The sequence below is a fragment of the Glossina fuscipes genome, unplaced genomic scaffold (assembly GCF_014805625.2).
Source record: "Glossina fuscipes isolate IAEA_lab_2018 unplaced genomic scaffold, Yale_Gfus_2 112, whole genome shotgun sequence".
In the NCBI taxonomy this organism is placed as follows: Eukaryota; Metazoa; Arthropoda; class Insecta; order Diptera; family Glossinidae; genus Glossina; species Glossina fuscipes.
The window spans coordinates 3,408,562-3,427,532 of NW_023998455.1; the positions used below are offsets into that span (position 1 = coordinate 3,408,562).

The following is an 18,971-nucleotide window of genomic DNA, read 5'->3' on the forward strand; positions in this document are numbered from 1 at the left end:
GTTTTCGTAGGAAGGTAAAAAAAAATTTCCCATCCGATCTAAAGGTTTTAAATTAGGATGTGGAAACACTGTTACTAAGCGATTTATGTCTAGAAGATTTCAAAATTACAATATGTGGGGAATGGTCCGGTCCGAACTGCTTTCGGTGGCGTTCATTCTTAAACCAAAACACGTAGGCCCGCCAACCATCATCAAAACTGTGATATGTAGGTTGGACACAAGAATACACGGACAGATGTCAGACGAAGAGACGGACAGACAAACGTAGGGTGGGTCGATTTCACGCTCTCCTGGGCTCGCGAAAACTTAATATATCCTGTAACGCAAGTGGTGTAGAGTACAAAAATCGAAAGGCGCGGATCAGCACTAAAAATAATTGCCTATATCACTGAATATGTCATCAAGATGAAAGAAGCGTTGATTTATTTTGTAAATTTTTATCGAAAAGTGTATTTAGAGTGAATCTTGTAAATTTTTAGCTTCCATTACCAGTTTGTTAAACGCATACAACTTTCTACAATATTTTATAAATACTTTTAGGTTTAGTCTTTAAACACTAAAGTATGAGTGGGAAATAAAAAAACAATAAAAAACTAAATACTATTTTAACGCTCCATAATTTAATCTTCTTTAATTTTAAAAAATCATTACATTTTCTCCAATAATGAAACCGAGCGCGACACCCGTGGAAATCTATAATTAAAGGTGTTGCTGGCCTTATAAACTTTCCATAAGTTTATAAAGCCAGCTAAGAGAACGTCATCTCCTCGATCGAATAAATAAACTCAATAAGAATTCTTTATCTCCATCCATTGCACCCATGCTCTGCCATTTGCTTTAAGCGCACGTTATATCACCGGCGGGCTGGTCAATCGCTATATTAGATATGTGAAAAACAACTTCCTTGTTAGTCTATTATTGAATCTTACACAATCATGAAAACTGAGATAACATTTCGTAGCTTGGAAAATGTTCTTACTTGATATCTTGAAGTCAAATTTAAAAGTGAGAGAGAATCACTTATAAACATGTCTACAATTGGCAAAAAAATGCTAAATTTTCCTAAGGATGAGAACTTAAGAATGCGTGAGCAGATAAATTTCAAAATGTGGCAGAGATCAAGCTAAAACATGACATTGGTAGATATATTGGCGTTCAGATCAAAGGAACTGTTTACTCGAATTCTCGAATTCATAGAGTAAATCTTCTTTCCCAGATACTAATAATATGTATAAAGGCAACACAGTTATTTAGTTAGTTACAGAGGCCGTAGTAAATGACTTTTTCTTACTTTTCAAAATAAGCTCCATAAACTGTAACTTAATGCATGTATGCATTCTCAAAATGAACAAAACTTTTTTTATATACGATTTATAGTGAATTTAAAATGAACACAAATTAAAATGTTGTTGAACACACTCAAAAAAAGAGAATATGAAGAGAAAATGCAAGCCTGTATAAATGAAGCAACGGAAAAAAATCAGCTGTTTTATTAGCCTTCTCTTTCAAGATTTTACTTTTAGTGGCCAGGTTTATCGTAGTTAATGTGAATGTTTGTTTATTTTAATATACGTCCCTAACTGGAAGTTAAGAGATTCGTAAAACGGATCAGGATCACACCAGAACAATTTAACCAAAAAAGTTGAAAAATTTAGCAAACTCAAACCAAAAATGTCTAAAGACGAGAAAGAGAAAGTGCCCATAGTTGACAAGGAATTAGATCTTTCGAATGCAGGACGAGGCGTGTGGCTAGTTAAAGTGCCCAAGTACATAGCACAGAAATGGGAAAAAGCTCCAAGCAACATGGATGTAGGGAAATTGCGTATAAGTAAGACGCCAGGTCAAAAGGCACAAGTTTCATTGACACTGACACAAGCGGTCGTCAAATTGGATCCTGACGCAGAAATACCCACTGAACACATATTAGATGTATCGGTTGTAACTAAACAAACCCTTGGTGTTTTCTCACATATGGCGCCCATCGAGACAAATCATTTTAAAGATGCAAGTTGTAGTGACCCCGAAAAATTGTACATGGAAGGACGCATAGTACAAAAACTAGAATGCCGGCCTATAGCTGATAATTGTTATATGAAATTAAAATTGGAATCTATAAAAAAAGCATCAGTGCCGGTTCGGAAAGTCCAGCCTATTGATAAAATTGTACAAAACTTCAAACCAGTTAAAGATCATGCTCACAATGTAAGTTGAAATGTGAAATAGAGAGGAGAGAAAATTGACATAGTACTTGATTGTAATTGCATCTTCTTTCTTTACATTGCAGATAGAATATCGAGAACGTAAAAAGGCGGAAGGCAAAAAAGCCCGCGATGATAAAAATGCTGTTATGGATATGTTGTTTAATGCTTTCGAAAAGCATCAATATTACAATATTAAAGATTTGGTCAAAATTACCAAGCAACCTATTGGTTATTTGAAGGAAATATTAAAGGAAGTTTGTGATTACAATATGAAAAATCCTCACAAGAATATGTGGGAATTGAAGAAAGAATATCGTCATTACAAGACTGACGCAGAAAAAAAAGATGATGATAAAACTGGTACCGACAGTGATACGGATCACTAAATTTAATTTAATTTTAAAACAGAATTAAAATAAGAAACTGATTAATTTACAATGTTTTGGAACATTTTTATAACAAATCGAAAATCTAATTCATCCTTAACACTTATTTTACCGAAAAAAGCAATAGAAATCGTTTGGAATTCTTTCAGATATATAAACGACGTCGTACTCAAATCAAGGAAGCGCGTAACTGTAGGTATAATAATCTAATACACTGTAACAGGCGCTTAATCACAGCAAAGCATTTGCCAAGCATTTGGTGCTTAGTTCCCTTAATCCCTTTAAATACAGGAAACTGAAAATAATTCGCAAAACATGGCGGATATAATTAATAATGCTTAAGAATGTGTTAGGAATGTAACTTTATTCTTCGGTATATTCTCCATTAAGTTCAATACATTTTTCCCAACGATTTCCTAATTTATTAATTCCATCTTTAAAATGACTTTCTGGAAGTCCATCAAAATAATCGTTCACTGCTAATATAACTTCTTCATCAGAAGAAAATCTTTTGCCGTCAAGGAATTTTTTTAAGTTTACGAACAAATGAAAAACGGAAGGTGTCAAATCTGGTGAGTAAGGTGGATGCTGCAACAATTCGTAATGTAACACCTTCAATTTGTCCTTTACAAGGACACCTCTATCAGCCGGTACGTGAAAATAGATTTTTTTCTTTGCCAGAGCTGGTCTTTTCCTCAGAATTCTCTCATCCAAACGTTCCAAAAGATTTAAGTAATATTTTTCTGTTATCATTTCGCCAGTTTGCAGGTAATCAATTAATAAAATGCCCTTTCCATCCCAAAAGACTAACGCCATAATCTTTTTTGTTGATTTTGACCACTTTGGTTGCTTTGGAACTGAACAGCCAGCCTTAGTTTCTTTGCCTGGTTCAGGGCTGTAATGATAAACCCAAGTCTCGTCTGTGGTTACAAAACGGCGTTTAAAATCAATTTCATTTTTTCGAAATAAGTTCAAATTTTGCGTTGAAAATTCTATTCGCTGTTGTTTTTGATTAATGCTCAACACATTCGGTACCCATCTTGAGCACACCTTTCTCAAACTCAATTCTTTTTTTAAAATGTGCAGTACCCGTTCAGATGATACATCCATAGCTGTAGCAATTTCACTCAAAGTCAATTGACCATCAATCTTGATCATATTATGTACTGAATTAATCATTTCTTCCGTCGTTACACTCGTTGGACGTCCAGAGCGGGGATCGTCGTATAGGCTCTGACGCCCTCGCTGGAATTCGGCCGCCCATTTGCAAACCATTGCTCTTGATGGGGCAGAGGCCCCCAATACATTTACCATTTCACTATGAATTTTCATGGCTTTCAAACCTTTTTTTACAAAGAATTTAATCACTGCACGATTTTCAATTTTGTCCATTTTAAGATATAATCATAGCATAAAGAAACCTTAAAATGTAGTAAATTGCATAGTTCTTTCTTTCACTGCTAAGGAGGTGTCGACTTTTTGAAGTGATCGTCGCTTTTCTGGAGTGACCGTCGCTTTTATGAAATAAATCTCTGCGAACTTTCCAATTACCATCGTACTGTAAATAAAAATTATGAATAAATATAACGAGATTTTCCATCTGAGGGCTGAAAAACAGTTTATATATATGCACATATCAAGGGCTTATATTTATTTTTGCAATGTTTTACCTTTATATTTGTTAATTCTTATAATTCATTGCCGCTTTCCGTTTCAATTATCGATAATATTATCGCTTTTATAGAATAGTTGAGACTTCTTAAATTATGCGCACACCTGTTTCATTGCAGTACTTTTGTAAAGCTTGGCAACTGTTGACGCCAGCTGTGGCGCGAAGTTGTGATACTTCGACAGGCCGAGATTGTGATAATTTATTTAAAGAATCTGCTAAATATTTGCGACCGTCGCTGACGTTAACAAGAAGGTCTTCTAACTTTGCCTGAGCATAAGTTAATTGCGAGACGGCAGCCTGCTAACCGCCAGATTGTCAGGCTCAAAATTATCGCTATCCAAAATAGTTTTGTCTGGTGGCAATTCAAAGAGCTCTACCACAGATTGCAGTAATTTAGACCAATATTGTACATAGGGCTATGTGAGCATGGCTGGGCAGTCAGCAAGGATTTTTGAAATGCTCACTGCAACAATTTTGCGTTCTAATTCGGTGGTTACCTTAGACCTATCGGAAATAAACACTCGCTCAATTACCATTCCAAACATATTGGCCTATTCCACTAAAGCGGAAGCCCCCAGTTTCGAAGCGTAATAGCGAAAGAAAACTGTAACACTGCGTAACATTAATTTAGAAAGACCGTGCTTGTTGTCTGTATAATTTTAATCCGAAAATGTTCTTCAAATTACAGCTGATTACTATTATGAATTGTTTACATAAATAAATAGAAAATAATAGGGCTTGCGACAAAAATAATACGACATTTCGATTAACTAATTTTCCATTTATTAACTTAAGGTTGCATTTACACTCTCTTGTCATCGATTCCAAGTGAATTACAAATGTCATTTTAGTCACGCCTATGACAGCTGTTTTATATTTACGTTTTTACGTTTTATACCTCGTGCGACTTATTGTTATTGATAGCATAAATTAAGATGGTTGCAGACAACGTTGAGTTGGAAAAAGCTTTAGATATTAACAAATATATATTATCTAAGTATACAGTTTCCAAATTAGTGGATAGAACTCTGGAATTACGTTTTTTGGATAATTCTCCGGTAAGTTGAAATACAAATCAATGAGAATAAATCAAATATTTCTCTAACTGGTTTACGAAAAGAGGAATAACTGAAAAAGTGATTAACGCGAATCGGATGCTAATTTTATTAATTACCTTTATGATAAAGTCGCAACAACAGAAATTTGTTACATATGTAAACACTCGCTAGGAAGAAGAATAATATTAAAATCGTTTTAATTTATAGGATTTGGATTGGAATTTGGATTGCAGACATGGCCAAGAAAAATGTTTAGATCTGCAATATCCTTTTGCCCGTAGTCCTTCAACTTTGACTAGAGTAAATGTAAAAGATTTCAAGATTTTATTAGAAGCTGATGGTCAACTGCACACTAAAAGTATAACCGAAATAAAATTTGATGTAAAGGTAAGTAAACTTAACGGTCTTGATACAGCATGCATTACTTTATGTTTAATGTTTTCTTTCTTTTAGAAAATATGGGATTTTACATGGCAGCCTGGTAATACGATCGGTATATTACCTCACAATGATGAATCTGATGTTGAAGATATTTTAAAATATTTAAATTTGGAAAATAAGGCAGACAATTTATGCGTATTTCAACTAATGCAAGAATCTAAAAAAACTAAATACCCTTCACATATACCCAATCGAACAACACCACGAGAAGTGTTGAGAGATTGCCTTAATCTGAGAGGAGTTTTGAAAAAGCAATTTCTAAGAACTTTGGCTGAATATTGTTCTGACATCTCTGATGTCAGCTTTTTAAAATGTATATCTTCGAAAGAAGGGTCTGCATATTATAACGAAATTATTTTACAAAATGCTTTTACTCTGTTGGACATTTTGAAAACTTGCCCATCATGTCAACCGCCGCTTAGTTTATTAGTAGAACATTTGCCACGCCTTTTACCTAGGGAGTACTCTATAGCCAGCAGTCCTTTAATTAATTCGAATGAATTTCGTATAATTTTTTCGATTTTTTCTACTAATCCTGGTATTACAACAAAAATGTTGCAGAGTAAACCTGCACAAGTTTTAATGTACCTAAGACAGCCGAATAAATTTTGTTACACAGAAGACGATTTTCAAAATGATCAAATACTTATAGCAGTGGGAGGTGCAGCTTTAGCTCCATATTTAGGTTTTTTGCAGCACAAGCAATGTCTTATCGAAAAGGGAGCGTCAGGAGTTGCCGGCAAAACATGGCTTTTTGTAGGTGGTGTTAGCCCGCAAGCAATCGCTCATCGTTCTCAATTGATGCAATGGCTTTCTAAGAATGTTTTAAACAAATTTATAGAAAGTCATTCTCGTTCACCGTCCGCCACCAATTCATATCAATATATACATGAGGCCTTAAATGCGAATTCCAAAGTGTTCATTGACTTACTTTTGCAGCCGCAAACCTCGATATATGTATGTGCAGATGGTTCTCAAATATCCGCAGCCCTAGAGGCAACAATTTGCAAATGTTTAAGTAAAGAAATCAATATCGAACAATCTGAGGCTCAGAATATAATCAAAGATTATCGTAGGCAAAATAAATATCGAGAAGATTTCTGGTGCTAAAAAGTAAAAGCAGAAAAACAAAGGATTTTATTTTATAGAGGTCAACGAAAAGGTGAGGAAATGCTTGACTATTGGATTAAAAATAATCCGAGATGTCTACCGTTTATCTATGTTCGGTCGTCGATTTTCTTCTTTTTTTTTGTCCGCGTAAATGGCCATCCGCAAGAAGTGAAAAAATAAAATCATTTATGTAATTCACAGTAGCCGACAATTGTACTATATTTTCTTAGTCAGAAGATCCAAAGACTATCTTATACATTTTGTTTTTAATAAGTTGTGTCTTCTTCAGGCTATTCTAAAGGCTTTTAGCTCAACTGAAAATTGTCATCTTCCGTTAAAGGATTTTAGGGCCCATTTTACGCGCGAAATATATACCTTATGTAAAGGATAGTACGCGGTGCTTGTCAGGGGTTTCCAGTCCTGAGTTTGGATCTTCTGTATGCATTACAAAGTCTAATTGGTACGAGGGTGCCATGAAAAGGTCACAAAAAGGACAAAGAATAGCTGGGCTAAACAAATTAATATAACTCCGAAAATTCCAAAATGCAAAAAGAGAGTATCTATAGTATCTTTATGTAAAAATCACGGCAAAGTAATCTTAATTACCGAAAAAAAAAGCTCATTTTTTCATAGCCATCAGCGGAGGATGAGCATTCCGCTGCTTTTACAAATTTGGCAAAGAATAGGGTTTGGAAAATGAAACAAATTAGTCAAGCGTAAACTCGGTTTCTGCAATCAATACGTAATCGCCATCAAGTACGATATACATATGTCAGCGTTTTTTTCCCACGGACGTTAAACCCCGTTAAGGAATCTGTCTGCTGTAGCGCTTGAAAAAATGGGCAGGGAGAGAAGACCCTATTGGGCTTGACTCTAATCTGGCAGTGTAAGGAGACGTAAGAGATGCAGAATAACTGGAAGATATTGTTTCTCGGTTTGATTATCGCCAATGAATACCACTACTCACTATACGGATATATTTATACAAATTTTGTTTATATAACCAATACTTCGAATTTGGTATAATTCTCAATACTCAAGTACGATCCAATTCAAGAACTTTGTCAGATAGAGATATTAACGGAGGTGTCCCAAGGCCACGTCACTGCGGACGGAAACCACACATAGAACAAAAGGACAAAAGCTGACTTGATCTGGTCAGTTTCCAGTACACATAGGGACAGCAAAAGCTCGGCCTGTCGATCCTTTTGTTTCAACGAGTTTGCAACGAGAGATATTAGAGAAGTTAACACTGGGTTACCTGGCTTGTTGCGGCCAAGCGTTCATTGCGGCGTAGCTTTTTGATCCTTTGATATAGGCTCTTGCTATCATTGTGAAGCAAAATACACCAAGCATTGGATTTTTCACCTATGCAAGCGAACGTGGGCTGGGTTTAGACCATCATGCGGCAGATTAGTTTTACGCTACTAATGGCAAAGTGTTGTTGCGACAGCATTCCTCCGTAGTAAGAACCAATGGCATACTACTTGTTCGGCCGTATAGTGATACGAGGCTACATCCGTTTGATTATACCCGAACGCCTATAAAGTCGTATCCGAGTTGGACTGCAATGATGGGACATTTGCATTATGCGTAGCTTTTAAATTACACGATCAACGACTATGGGATGTGACGTCTATGTTTTATTGTAATATAACAAATGCACGGCAATGTAAACACTATTTGATACAATGGCAATGCCTAAACTCAATTGCAATCGAATCGTCAAACTAAGGGATCGCAGAGATGAAACGAAATTCTAAACTGGAGGCAAAATGTATTTATATAAAATAATCTAAATAAAATTGAAATCAGTGTACAGTTTTAAATATGTATAAAAAAAAAAAAAAGAAAAAACACTTTTATTGCAATTGAAGTATATTTATTATTATTATTTGTAAGTGGTTTTTCTTTTCGGTAATCTTTGTATGATATTATGTTATATGGTTTTTTAAAATAGCACTAACGCTTACAAAACAGAACATTTATTTATTTGTTTATTTAATTACATATTTTTATGAAGATTAAAACATCTACTTGCTATATGAAAGTTAAAAAAAAAAAAACAAAAAATAAAGATGGGAATAATTTCTTTATCAAAGATTTTTCTGTTTTCATTTTTTTTTTTTTTCTTTTTTGTTAAACGGAGTTTAAAAATGTTTCTTGAAATTTTCGCTGACGGTATGTTTTCGTTTCAAATCTGGCATAAATACTGTTTAATGTTTATCATTAATTTTCGTTGTAATTAGATTTTTGAAATATTTCATATATCTATTGGTTACACATAATTTAGTTATTTTTATTTAGTTAATTTTTTTTTTTTGTTTTTATTTAATATAAATAATTTGCAAAATTGTTGAACGAAAAAAAAAAAAATATATATATATATCAAATAATTAAATTGAAGTATCGTTTAAGTCAATTTGACAATAAAAATAGCAAAAATATTTTATACAGGGCACTTAAGAGTCGTTTGTTTTTTAAATTAAAAAAACAAAATAATAAATTTTTTTATCATTATTATTATTATTATTAATTTTTTTAAATTTAACTACATTTTATTAAGAGCCTTTATTTCTCTTTATCGAACAATTTGTGCGTTTAATTTTCCAGATTTATTCGTAATAATTTCACCGATTTTCTATCCTTATTTATTTATTTTGTATTTTTTTAAATCGGAATTAAATAAAAATCATCATGTCATTTTTAATTCCCTAAATGTGGATTCAAAAGATGAGAAATTTCATATACATATGCAATACCTAAGGATTCAAGCCGATTTAGTCGGCTGTCGGGAAAACTGAGAGCGAGTTAACTAAAAGTGATGATTATTAACATCAATTACTTTTTACCTTTGTTTGGCCTACAGTCGCGACTTTCACTTCTACGAACGATTCGTACGCAAGCGTCCACCGGTTATTGTCGCGTGCGTCGATTGTCAAGCATGGTTTCGATGCAACGCGATTTTAAAAAATCGAGTAGAGGCGTCCCCCGCTTAGCACGGCATTTGTCACGAATTGTTTCAATGCAACCTTTGGTATAAATTATGCGAATATTGGAATAACGTGTCATTGTATCGTATGTGTGTTGTGCTTTTACTTTTACTTTCTCATTCAGAAGAGGAGGAAAAAATAAATAAATAAATAGATTCGCTTTAATTTTTAATGAAAATGAATTTTTTGATCTTGTCATCTTCATCATTTTTTGAATACATTTATGTTGATGTACCCGTCACACAAAAAAGCTTCATAAATCCCATAAAGTATTTGTCCTATGCTTGATAAACATCAAATTCTGGATGAATGCAAGCATGCTTCAAAAACTCGCGTAAGTATCACATTCTGTCCATCTGTGCAACTGTTCCTCCGTTCGCAAAAATGAAAATATCGGCTAAAAATTTGCAAAAGTATTTGACAATGATCTAAATCGGTCAAAGGACACGCCTACAAGGTTAACAATAGCCTATACAATAAAACTGAGAACACCTTCACTTTCCATGTTCTTTTTTTTTGCTCGTTACTCATAAACTACAACGAAATACACGATAAAACTTTCCACTTTTACTCTTCGCTAGGAATGACATTGAGATTTGACAATTGTCATCGGCTGTTGCTCGATCCTTGCTTCTCCTGTTTCATAGCTTTCGATTTTCGTAAAAAAAAGTTACATATTGCCTTCATTTACACCACTTCAAGCTGTCTTATGACACTGTCTCTGAAAACACAGATAAGATTTCGATATAACACGGTACACTTTTTTTTTGATTTATATTCATCTTCCCTACGATATTTTAATTTAAATAAAAACTCAAAAAAAAGAAATAAGAAAGTTATATTCGGAGGGGGCCGAATCTCGCATACCCAACACTATGTCTTTTGCATTTTGCTCTCCAAGTTCTTTTATTTGGTACCCACATTCCTGGAATTATTAAGAAAAAATTAATCGCAGTGTCTGCCAGAGTCATTCTAAAATTAATCCATTTTTAGGCATATAGTATATCTTCATTTTATGTAGGGAACGAGAAGGTAACATCAAGGAATATCTTTAATTTTGATGTTTATTTCTAATTTCCTTAACATATTAACAGATCTCTTCAAAATGTACTTAGATGAATTGAAAAATGTCATTGGGATGGAAGCAAAGCCGAGAGCGATTTTAGAACTTTCAAGGGCCAAGACATTAAAAGTTTTTGATATTAAATTGTACATTTTCTTGCCGTCTTCTCCATTAGTCCGACACACGTGTGGTATAAAATCCGCAATTTGCTCATTGCTTTGTATCGGCCACTTTTGAAGAAGAAAAATGAGGGTATTTTTATGGTCCTAGAATTTGAGACTTTAAAAAAAAAATAACAAGAAGTTTATTGTAATAAGAAAGCATATTCTGAATTTTGAAACGCGTTGTCTCGAAGCACGATTTTTCGAAGGGGCATGCAGCTTAATTCAAGCAATTTGCCGAGAATGGTTATGGTGTTGCCATTTTTTAATATATTTTTCAATAGAATTTTTTTGTTTCAATACTTCAAGGTATGCTTATTTCCTTTAGGATTTTTACGCAATAAATTTAATTTCGTGAAGAAAATTTAATGCTTTTTCTTTGCTCAATAACCGAAAAAAGTGTTTTTTGTGTCTTTCGCAGTGTTACCAATTTGGAAAAAAAAAAGAAAACATTTCTGATATTTGCGCAATTTAACGTGAATATTGGTCTTAATTTTTGATCACAACATTATGTAGAAAAGCTTGCAACAGTCTAACGTTCCGATTGGTTCATGAATTATAATAACAACTAATTGCCTAACTAATAAAATATTTGTAAATCTTCGATAAGAGTTTAATAAACTTATCTTTGGGGTTTGGATTGTCTAGAGAGCTCTTAATAGATTGAATCAGTTTTCCCCAAATAAAAATTTTTTCTTCACCGACCACAAACAGACCTGAAAAATGAACTTTCAATAACAATAGAAGCACCATAGCATCACTACAAAAAAAAAAAAGAAAAAGTCAATATGAAAATGCCCATCATACAATTAACACACCCACTATAGTAATAATTGAATACTTTATAATTTTCATATATTAATTTAATGAGATATATATGATGGATATAATATATATACATACATATATATTTTTATTAACAAAGCAAATAAAATTTTATTCCTTCATTCAATTGATTTGCTCGAAAATTTGGCTAACGTTAATTGAATGTGATTTCAATGGTCGGGTATCCAAGATTGGTTCGGTTAAAAACGTTTTATTTGCTAAGAAGAAATTTTTATTATCCAGCATTAATGCACACATCCCTGTTTTATAAGAGTTTTTTCTTTTTGTTATCCTTCACTTTCTCTCTCTCTCTCCCTCTCTCTCTCTCTGTCTCGCTCTGTCAACTTTATTTTATAATGTTTTAAAACTAATTTTAACCACAGGTTAGAAGAAATTAATGCAAACTGTTGCTCTAAGTTTCAAAATTTTTTAATTTGTTTTTTTTTAAACACCTAATGGCACTTTAGCTTTATTTTTGGATAAATTATTTCTAAAGAAAAAAAAAAAAAAACGAAAAAACATTAAAAGCAGAAATTTATGATCAATGTTTAGACGATGATAACATTAAAATACAATTGTGAAGAACTTGGTTTAAAATCGCGCGTAAATCACATACGTGTATATATATATATATATATATATATATAGTTTTTTTTTTTAAACCTTATTTTATTAATGTATATCAAGTTTTTTTAATTCAATATTATATACTAGTTGAAAACTACGATTGTAAATCTATATATAAATCATATACTTTTTAATATACATTTTCATTAGTTAAATAGATATATACTTTTTAATTACTTTGTAGTATTTCTGTTCAATATTGAAAATTTTGGCAAATTTTTATATTTATTTTTCATTAATTTCTATTTAATAAAAATTTTCAATACTTTATGCTAATTTTGAGCAAATAGCTCTTCGGTAATTGTGCGTATAAAATTTGTACGCATATACATATACATATATGTATATATATATATATATATATTTTTTTTTTCCATTGGTTTTTTATAATTTCTTTAGTTAAAAAAAAAAAAATAATAAAAACACTTTTAATATTGTTATGTGTATTATATATATATAAACACATATAGACATGTATATATATATATATACATATAAAATTTCTATCTAAATCGTATAGATCGTAGGCATATTTTAAAACAAATGTTTTAACTTTGATCCATATTGATATCGATAACGATATTAAAGATTGTGAGGATGAACTCGAATAACTAGCAAAGGCATCTACCATCTGTCTGAACAGAGCTCTGTAAACGTCCTAAATGAACTCTGTTAAGCGGTTAGAATTAAGATATAATTGGATTTGAAAGCCTACTCAGTCAAAATTAGAAAACTTAATATATTCTTTTTTGGATACCTCGTGAGACCGTATGAAAATATATTTTAAATAACCTAAACACCCTGCTGACGGGAAAATTTTTGGAAATTTAAAAAAAACTGGTACGGAAAACAACTAAATTTGTGTTTTTAATCGGGAAAGTGTCCCCGGCTAACCCGTCACACTTTTACTGCAGGTAATATGTAAGGACGCGTTTCGATTGTATTGCCCTTGTAAGAGGAAACTGTTTTTCCGAAATATGCGGCATTTCGCATTACCGTAAAACACAACAACAAACGCACAAAGCCTAGAAAATTTCTCTTTTGCTGGGCGTGTAACCATCGGATACCGTGAGAATTTGTACAAATGTGTAGCCGCCCTTGTCCGACCCTATAATCTCTGCAAAAAGCTTCGGATGGATCGACGTGAATTTGGTATTACATTTCATTTCACTCTCACTCTAGATTTCCAGAGAACCATACTTGTATGCATTTTGTGGCTACATTAATGGAGGGGTGAAGGCGTCACGAACTACTTGGATTTTATTCCATGGACGCCGCCCTGGAGGGAGTGTTTTTATCGTAACGATGCTAAATGATGTTTGCTTCGCCAGTGCTTATTAATTATGTATCTTATTATGTAAAAAATTTGGTAAACCGAATGACGAAACTATTCTAGAGTGAAACTAAAAATCAAAAATTTTCAAAACTTAGTGCATCTTGTTTGTTATGTTCTAAGGCGAAATGCATGGACTACCCACATATATGGGGAATATAACTGTTTCCTCTCAGGCATTACGTGGATAATGCAATTAAAACACATCCAGACATACTGCCTGTAGTTATGTGTGTTAGGTTCCTGCGCCTAGAAACTGCAGATTAAGAACTCAAGTTTGGACTGTTTTTTGGGTCACATACCAAATTTCAAGAAATTGTTAGAAGTACTTCCTACAAATACGATTTGTATTCGTTAAGCTCGTTTGAAAGGTGCTTTCATATAAATTCACGAAGCGGCCAAGAAAATCAATGTCTACACGATTTCTAATTTAGACGGAGCAGGCTTTCAAATCTGTCTGCCTTCTAATTATAACTACTTAATAGAGTTTTTAATCTTAGGACGTTTACACAGCTATGCTAAGAGAGATGGTAGATGCCTTTGCTAATTGAATTTGAATTTATCTTCACATCCTTACGATATTATTAATGCTAATGATAATGCTTATGATAAAGATCATGATGATGATGATGATGAACTTAATTGAGTTTAATTGCATTTTTTACGTTTGCATGTGTGTTTTAAAAGTTATTATATATATATTATGATGACGCTTTACTAAATATAAACTTGAAGGACATATTAACGTACAATGGTCAGCCATTATTTCGCAGGAGTCAAAACAATCTGAAAATAAAAAATATATAAAAAATAAATAAATATTATTGTTATTGTTATGATTATTGATTTAACCAGAGAAATAAAATCCAAATCTAAAATTTAACAGCGCTGGCTTTGTTGTTGAAAAACTCTATCGCACTTGAGACTTGCAGCCATGACTATTGGCTTGTTAGCCGAGATCTTTTGCCTGCTTGGCGAACAAAAATAAATAAATATCAAAACAAATAAAGACATTATAGCCGGGCAAGACAGACCATTTGACACCCTACACTACAATCGCCTAGTATACTTAACTCTATCCGGATACGGATTAAACCTTCACGGTAGCGTACCCAAGTTGAACCCCCAGAGACACAAATGTCCCTGTCTACCTAACTCACTCTTTCCGGTAATAATAAACCAATAAACTAAAGCTTATTGCCATATAATGGCATACTTTTCATCAAACCTAAACCCATTTGAGGAGGCTGCCCAAACATCATCTGATGCGATCCAAAATTCAGTAAATTTAATTTTCAGTTTTCGAACTAGACCTTGATTTTCCATAAATATTTCTGGGGTCTAACAAATATATCTACGTAATCCAAGTTATCTGGTATCAAGGTTTTTTCCTAAACTGAGGTACACTTGATTTTTATTTTTCAAATCACTGTTTACATATCCTGAGAATCCTTATGTGCGTTGATCGCGCCGATTGAAACTATTCTCAGCACCGCTTGTTGTTGTTGGGTACAAGCGCGTGAGTGTACCAATTGCGATCTGTTGGTTGAATAGCTCAGATCAATTCAGAAATTGATGATGGTGCGTTTAGCTTAAGCCCTTCCAGATGTCACACATGCGTTCGCACAAATTTACTGCACGCTGCACGACAGTAGGTAGTGTAGGGTATAATAAACTGTTATTTTAATTTGCTTGTAGAAGCAAATATTGTTCTTCCTACGTATACATATGTACATCAAAATTAAAAGAAATTAAACTAAAGCAATTAAGGCATGCACAAGCGTGCCCTGCTCAGAGGTCACTACTCTTACATTGTCAGTTAGCGATCTGAGACGGCAGTAAAATCATGAAAAACAAATATTCAATTTGTGATGGCACAAACAACAAAAAGCAGCAACAAATGAAAAGAGGAAAAATCAAAAACAATTATGAGACTTGAGAACGAATTTTTTATACACTCTTCCTCACTTCGCAAATGCAATTTTCTTTTTTTTTTCTTTTTTTTTTTTTGACGTATAACCTATAGTAGACACTGTACATATTGTGTTGACAAGACGACATTGTATGCAATTGAAAGCTTGCTGTTATATAATAATAATAATTAGGCACGGCAGACATACCCACAGTTTATCAACCTGACAATCTTAATATAATAAATGCAGGGAAAAAATAATGAACAGTGTGAAGATAACTTTGAATTTAATTAGCAAAGACACTTATCTAATAGCTTAACATAGCTCGGTGAAGGCCCTTACAATCTGTCAACTGTTTAGCATTAAGCTAAGGTTACAGTTAGAAATATAATTAATCGAAATTGGAAAATGTAAACGCCAGACCCTCTTAATGTTTTGCAAAGTCATCAATTGCGCACTTCAATCCAACGGTTGTCGATAGTAGAGAACGATCGATGCACTTCACGCTTCCTATCATACAAAAAAAAAAAGAAAAAAAAAGCAAAGCATTAACTTAATATTTGTCGCATATAATTATCCCATGCGATCAACTTTTTATTTCGCATATCGTTAAAAATTTCTTTTCTGTATTAGCAGGCGCTTCACTGGACACATGCTCTATCCAGCAGCACTCGCATTGATTTGAACTATGCCTCCGCCTTCATTTCATCGACTTTAAGAACGGATCGATTCAGCCGATCAGAATGCCTTGATCGAAATGCTTACAGAAAACATTGCATAGACGGACAGACATGACTCAATCAACTCAGAATTTCACGCTGATCACGAATATATATACTTAAGTCGTAGCGTTTCTCTTTTGGTCGATAGCTTCACTTTTGCGGCCAAGAGACTGTTTACAACACACGGACAGACGGATATGCTTAAATCGATTTCGAATTGGGTGCTTATTAAGAATGTATATACTTTGTGGGATCTCTGTTTTTTCTCTCTGGGCGTTGCAAACGCTTTGACAACATGAATATACCTCCCCCCATCCTTCGGTGATGGGTATAAAAAATAAAATAAAAAGATAGAAGAAAAATGTGCAGTGTCATCACACATATGGGTAAAACATGAATATTACTGTAAATGCATTATATAAGTGTATACCAAGAAAATAGATACGCAGCGATACATAAAGATAAGAAGTAAACGAAGTTTGCCTACCAACCACCACCACCACCACACGCCGCATACTTCCGAATATCAAAATGTTACAACAGACATGTGTACATATGTGTACTTAAGTTTTACTGTCAACTCTTACGACTAAAAATAGATTTCAGTAAATAAAAAATAAATACGAAAGTTATTTAAAAAAAAAGTTCGATCCGAATCTCTTATGCCGATCAGTTAAGCTGAACACGTACATATTTGGGAAATGTTTCGATATTTTATTCCAACAGTAGGTTAGCTAAAGATTTGATAGTCATTTCTTTTTGAAACTAACATTTTAGGGAAGGCAAGGCGAGAGTTCAATTTATAGGCAAGAATAGCAAGAAATGCTCCAAAGCTCTCTGTAGATAGATTGTTACAAAGGCGAGTAACGCGATTGAAAAACAAACAACTCGAGGACATATGGACGAGAGAGCACGTCTAGTCAAACGGTCCTATTTATTTATAAATATTAGACATGATTGAGTTATAGGCATTTTTTATTACTGCAGATCACATGCCCTACACAACTATTATACACATATCATAAGCTTAAGACAGCGCCCATTATACCAACGCTTAAGAATTTATTGGAATCACTGGAATTTACTTACAACATTTTGGAATAATTGACGTCTTTTTCTTTAAAGTTGTGCGAGTGCATTTATTTATTAATTTTTCTTTTTTTTTTTTGTTGACAACAGGAAGACATCTTACCTTATTTCCTTTATATGACATACATGATTAGTTTCAATGTTCATTCATATTCATCCTTAATAAAAAGTTTTAAGTATACTGGGTTTGTCTTTTTGTTTAAAACATTCCGAAATACTCATCCGGAACCTTATAAAATATATGCACTTGTTATCTCGATCAATGGAAGATTAATCACGTTTGTCGGTTCAAAACCTTTTTGTCTTTTGAGAGAAAAAGTAGCGGCCTAGCCTAAGTACTCTTGGTTGAACAATCGAAAAGCTCAGTGCAAGAGGTGTTCTAATCGAAACTTATCGATGAGTTTGTCCGAAAATGAACGTTTACTGCACAATGAGCAAAAAACCATAATACGTAACAAAGGTTAAGCCAGTACAAATTTAAATTACGATCGGCGGCAGGTTACAGGAAAGAACAACCGCCGTCCAAGCACTTTTCATTCTTAACAAACGACAATCGATCAACCTTGATAATGGGAGTTATCTGTCCACTACAATTTCCATGTTTTGTGAAAAACTCGAATCTGTAATATATATATATATTACCTTGCTTCACATATTTGTCAACGGTGTCAAAATGTTCAATGGAAAATCCCTAGTCATAGATAGAGCTTCGTATTTGCTTGCACGGAAACTGTGAGCGTTCTTAATAAATATTTCTAATAAGGTTTCAATCAACTTTCTCTATCTGGATTCTAGAATACATGACGTCGCCAAAGCTTACAATATAATGTCTTGTTGTTAGCTTATTCGCGAGAAGTCACTTAATCTTTTTTCAGAAATTCCTCTTAATTACTACGTAAATTGATTTCGATGATGATAAAAAAAAGTGGGCTATATTGGCGTTTTCGTTAAAAACGCAATGTAGCTCTGCAACACTCAATGTAATGGGCGAAAAGTTACAATATGCAAAGTGTGTAATGGAAAAAAAGACATTAAAACTTTTGAGAAAGATCTAATTTCATTACTATATCCAGGGTTTATGATCCAGAGAAGCAAAGTTTGAATAACGAGATAATAACATACACTTTAAATTACCTTTTGGCAAAAAATGAAAATTCGGGTAACTACTGACACGATAGTTTTCGGATAACATTTTTAGAGATATACAGCAAAGGAGGGAGACTTTGACTAACATGCTGGTTTTTGAACAAACATTTTTCCATGATATAAAGCAAAGGAAGGAGTATTTAAGTAACATGCTAGTTTTTGAACAAAAATTTTTCTATGATATAAAGCAAAGTCAAGAGTATTTTACTAACATGCTAGTTTTTGAACAAA

General features: G+C 33.2%; 3 protein-coding genes and 1 long non-coding RNA gene across 4 annotated transcripts in view; 2 read left to right on the top strand and 2 right to left on the bottom strand.

The window, feature by feature from the left end:
• The first annotated feature begins 1,501 nt into the window (after window positions 1-1,501).
• On the top strand, window positions 1,502-2,628 carry LOC119639454 (general transcription factor IIF subunit 2). The gene is made up of 2 exons (XM_038036838.1): window positions 1,502-2,202; window positions 2,285-2,628. Exons 1-2 carry the CDS (start codon window positions 1,672-1,674, stop codon window positions 2,585-2,587), a joined length of 834 nt encoding a protein of 277 aa, XP_037892766.1. The 5' UTR covers window positions 1,502-1,671; the 3' UTR covers window positions 2,588-2,628.
• Window positions 2,629-2,934: 306 nt separating this feature from the next.
• Window positions 2,935-4,647, bottom strand: LOC119639426 (histone-lysine N-methyltransferase SETMAR-like). The gene is made up of 2 exons (XM_038036794.1): window positions 4,258-4,647; window positions 2,935-4,145 (listed from the first exon to the last, which is right to left on the bottom strand). Exon 2 carries the CDS (start codon window positions 3,977-3,979, stop codon window positions 2,951-2,953), a length of 1,029 nt encoding a protein of 342 aa, XP_037892722.1. The 5' UTR covers window positions 3,980-4,145; window positions 4,258-4,647; the 3' UTR covers window positions 2,935-2,950.
• A 352-nt stretch (window positions 4,648-4,999) lies between these two features.
• On the top strand, window positions 5,000-8,203 carry LOC119639594 (methionine synthase reductase). The gene is made up of 3 exons (XM_038037066.1): window positions 5,000-5,317; window positions 5,525-5,704; window positions 5,771-8,203. The coding sequence occupies exons 1-3, from the start codon at window positions 5,195-5,197 to the stop codon at window positions 6,866-6,868; spliced, it is 1,401 nt and encodes a 466-aa protein (XP_037892994.1). The 5' UTR covers window positions 5,000-5,194; the 3' UTR covers window positions 6,869-8,203.
• A 5,959-nt stretch (window positions 8,204-14,162) lies between these two features.
• The window catches only part of LOC119639126, a 16,577-nt gene continuing 11,768 nt past the window's right edge, over window positions 14,163-18,971 (bottom strand). The window contains exon 2 of the long non-coding RNA XR_005247535.1: window positions 14,163-14,656. This is a non-coding gene — a long non-coding RNA (uncharacterized LOC119639126). The remainder of the gene's footprint in view (window positions 14,657-18,971) is intronic.

Bases quoted from the DNA above. Each gene is read 5' to 3' on its own strand.
- LOC119639454 (XM_038036838.1), top strand. From the start codon at position 1,672: ATGTCTAAAGACGAGAAAGAGAAAGTGCCCATAGTTGACAAGGAATTA. The intron at 2,203-2,284 runs GTAAGTTGAAAT...TTTACATTGCAG, and splicing joins TTAAAGATCATGCTCACAAT to ATAGAATATCGAGAACGTAA.
- LOC119639426 (XM_038036794.1), bottom strand. From the start codon at position 3,979: ATGGACAAAATTGAAAATCGTGCAGTGATTAAATTCTTTGTAAAAAAA.
- LOC119639594 (XM_038037066.1), top strand. From the start codon at position 5,195: ATGGTTGCAGACAACGTTGAGTTGGAAAAAGCTTTAGATATTAACAAA. The intron at 5,318-5,524 runs GTAAGTTGAAAT...TTTAATTTATAG, and splicing joins GTTTTTTGGATAATTCTCCG to GATTTGGATTGGAATTTGGA. The intron at 5,705-5,770 runs GTAAGTAAACTT...TCTTTCTTTTAG, and splicing joins AAATAAAATTTGATGTAAAG to AAAATATGGGATTTTACATG.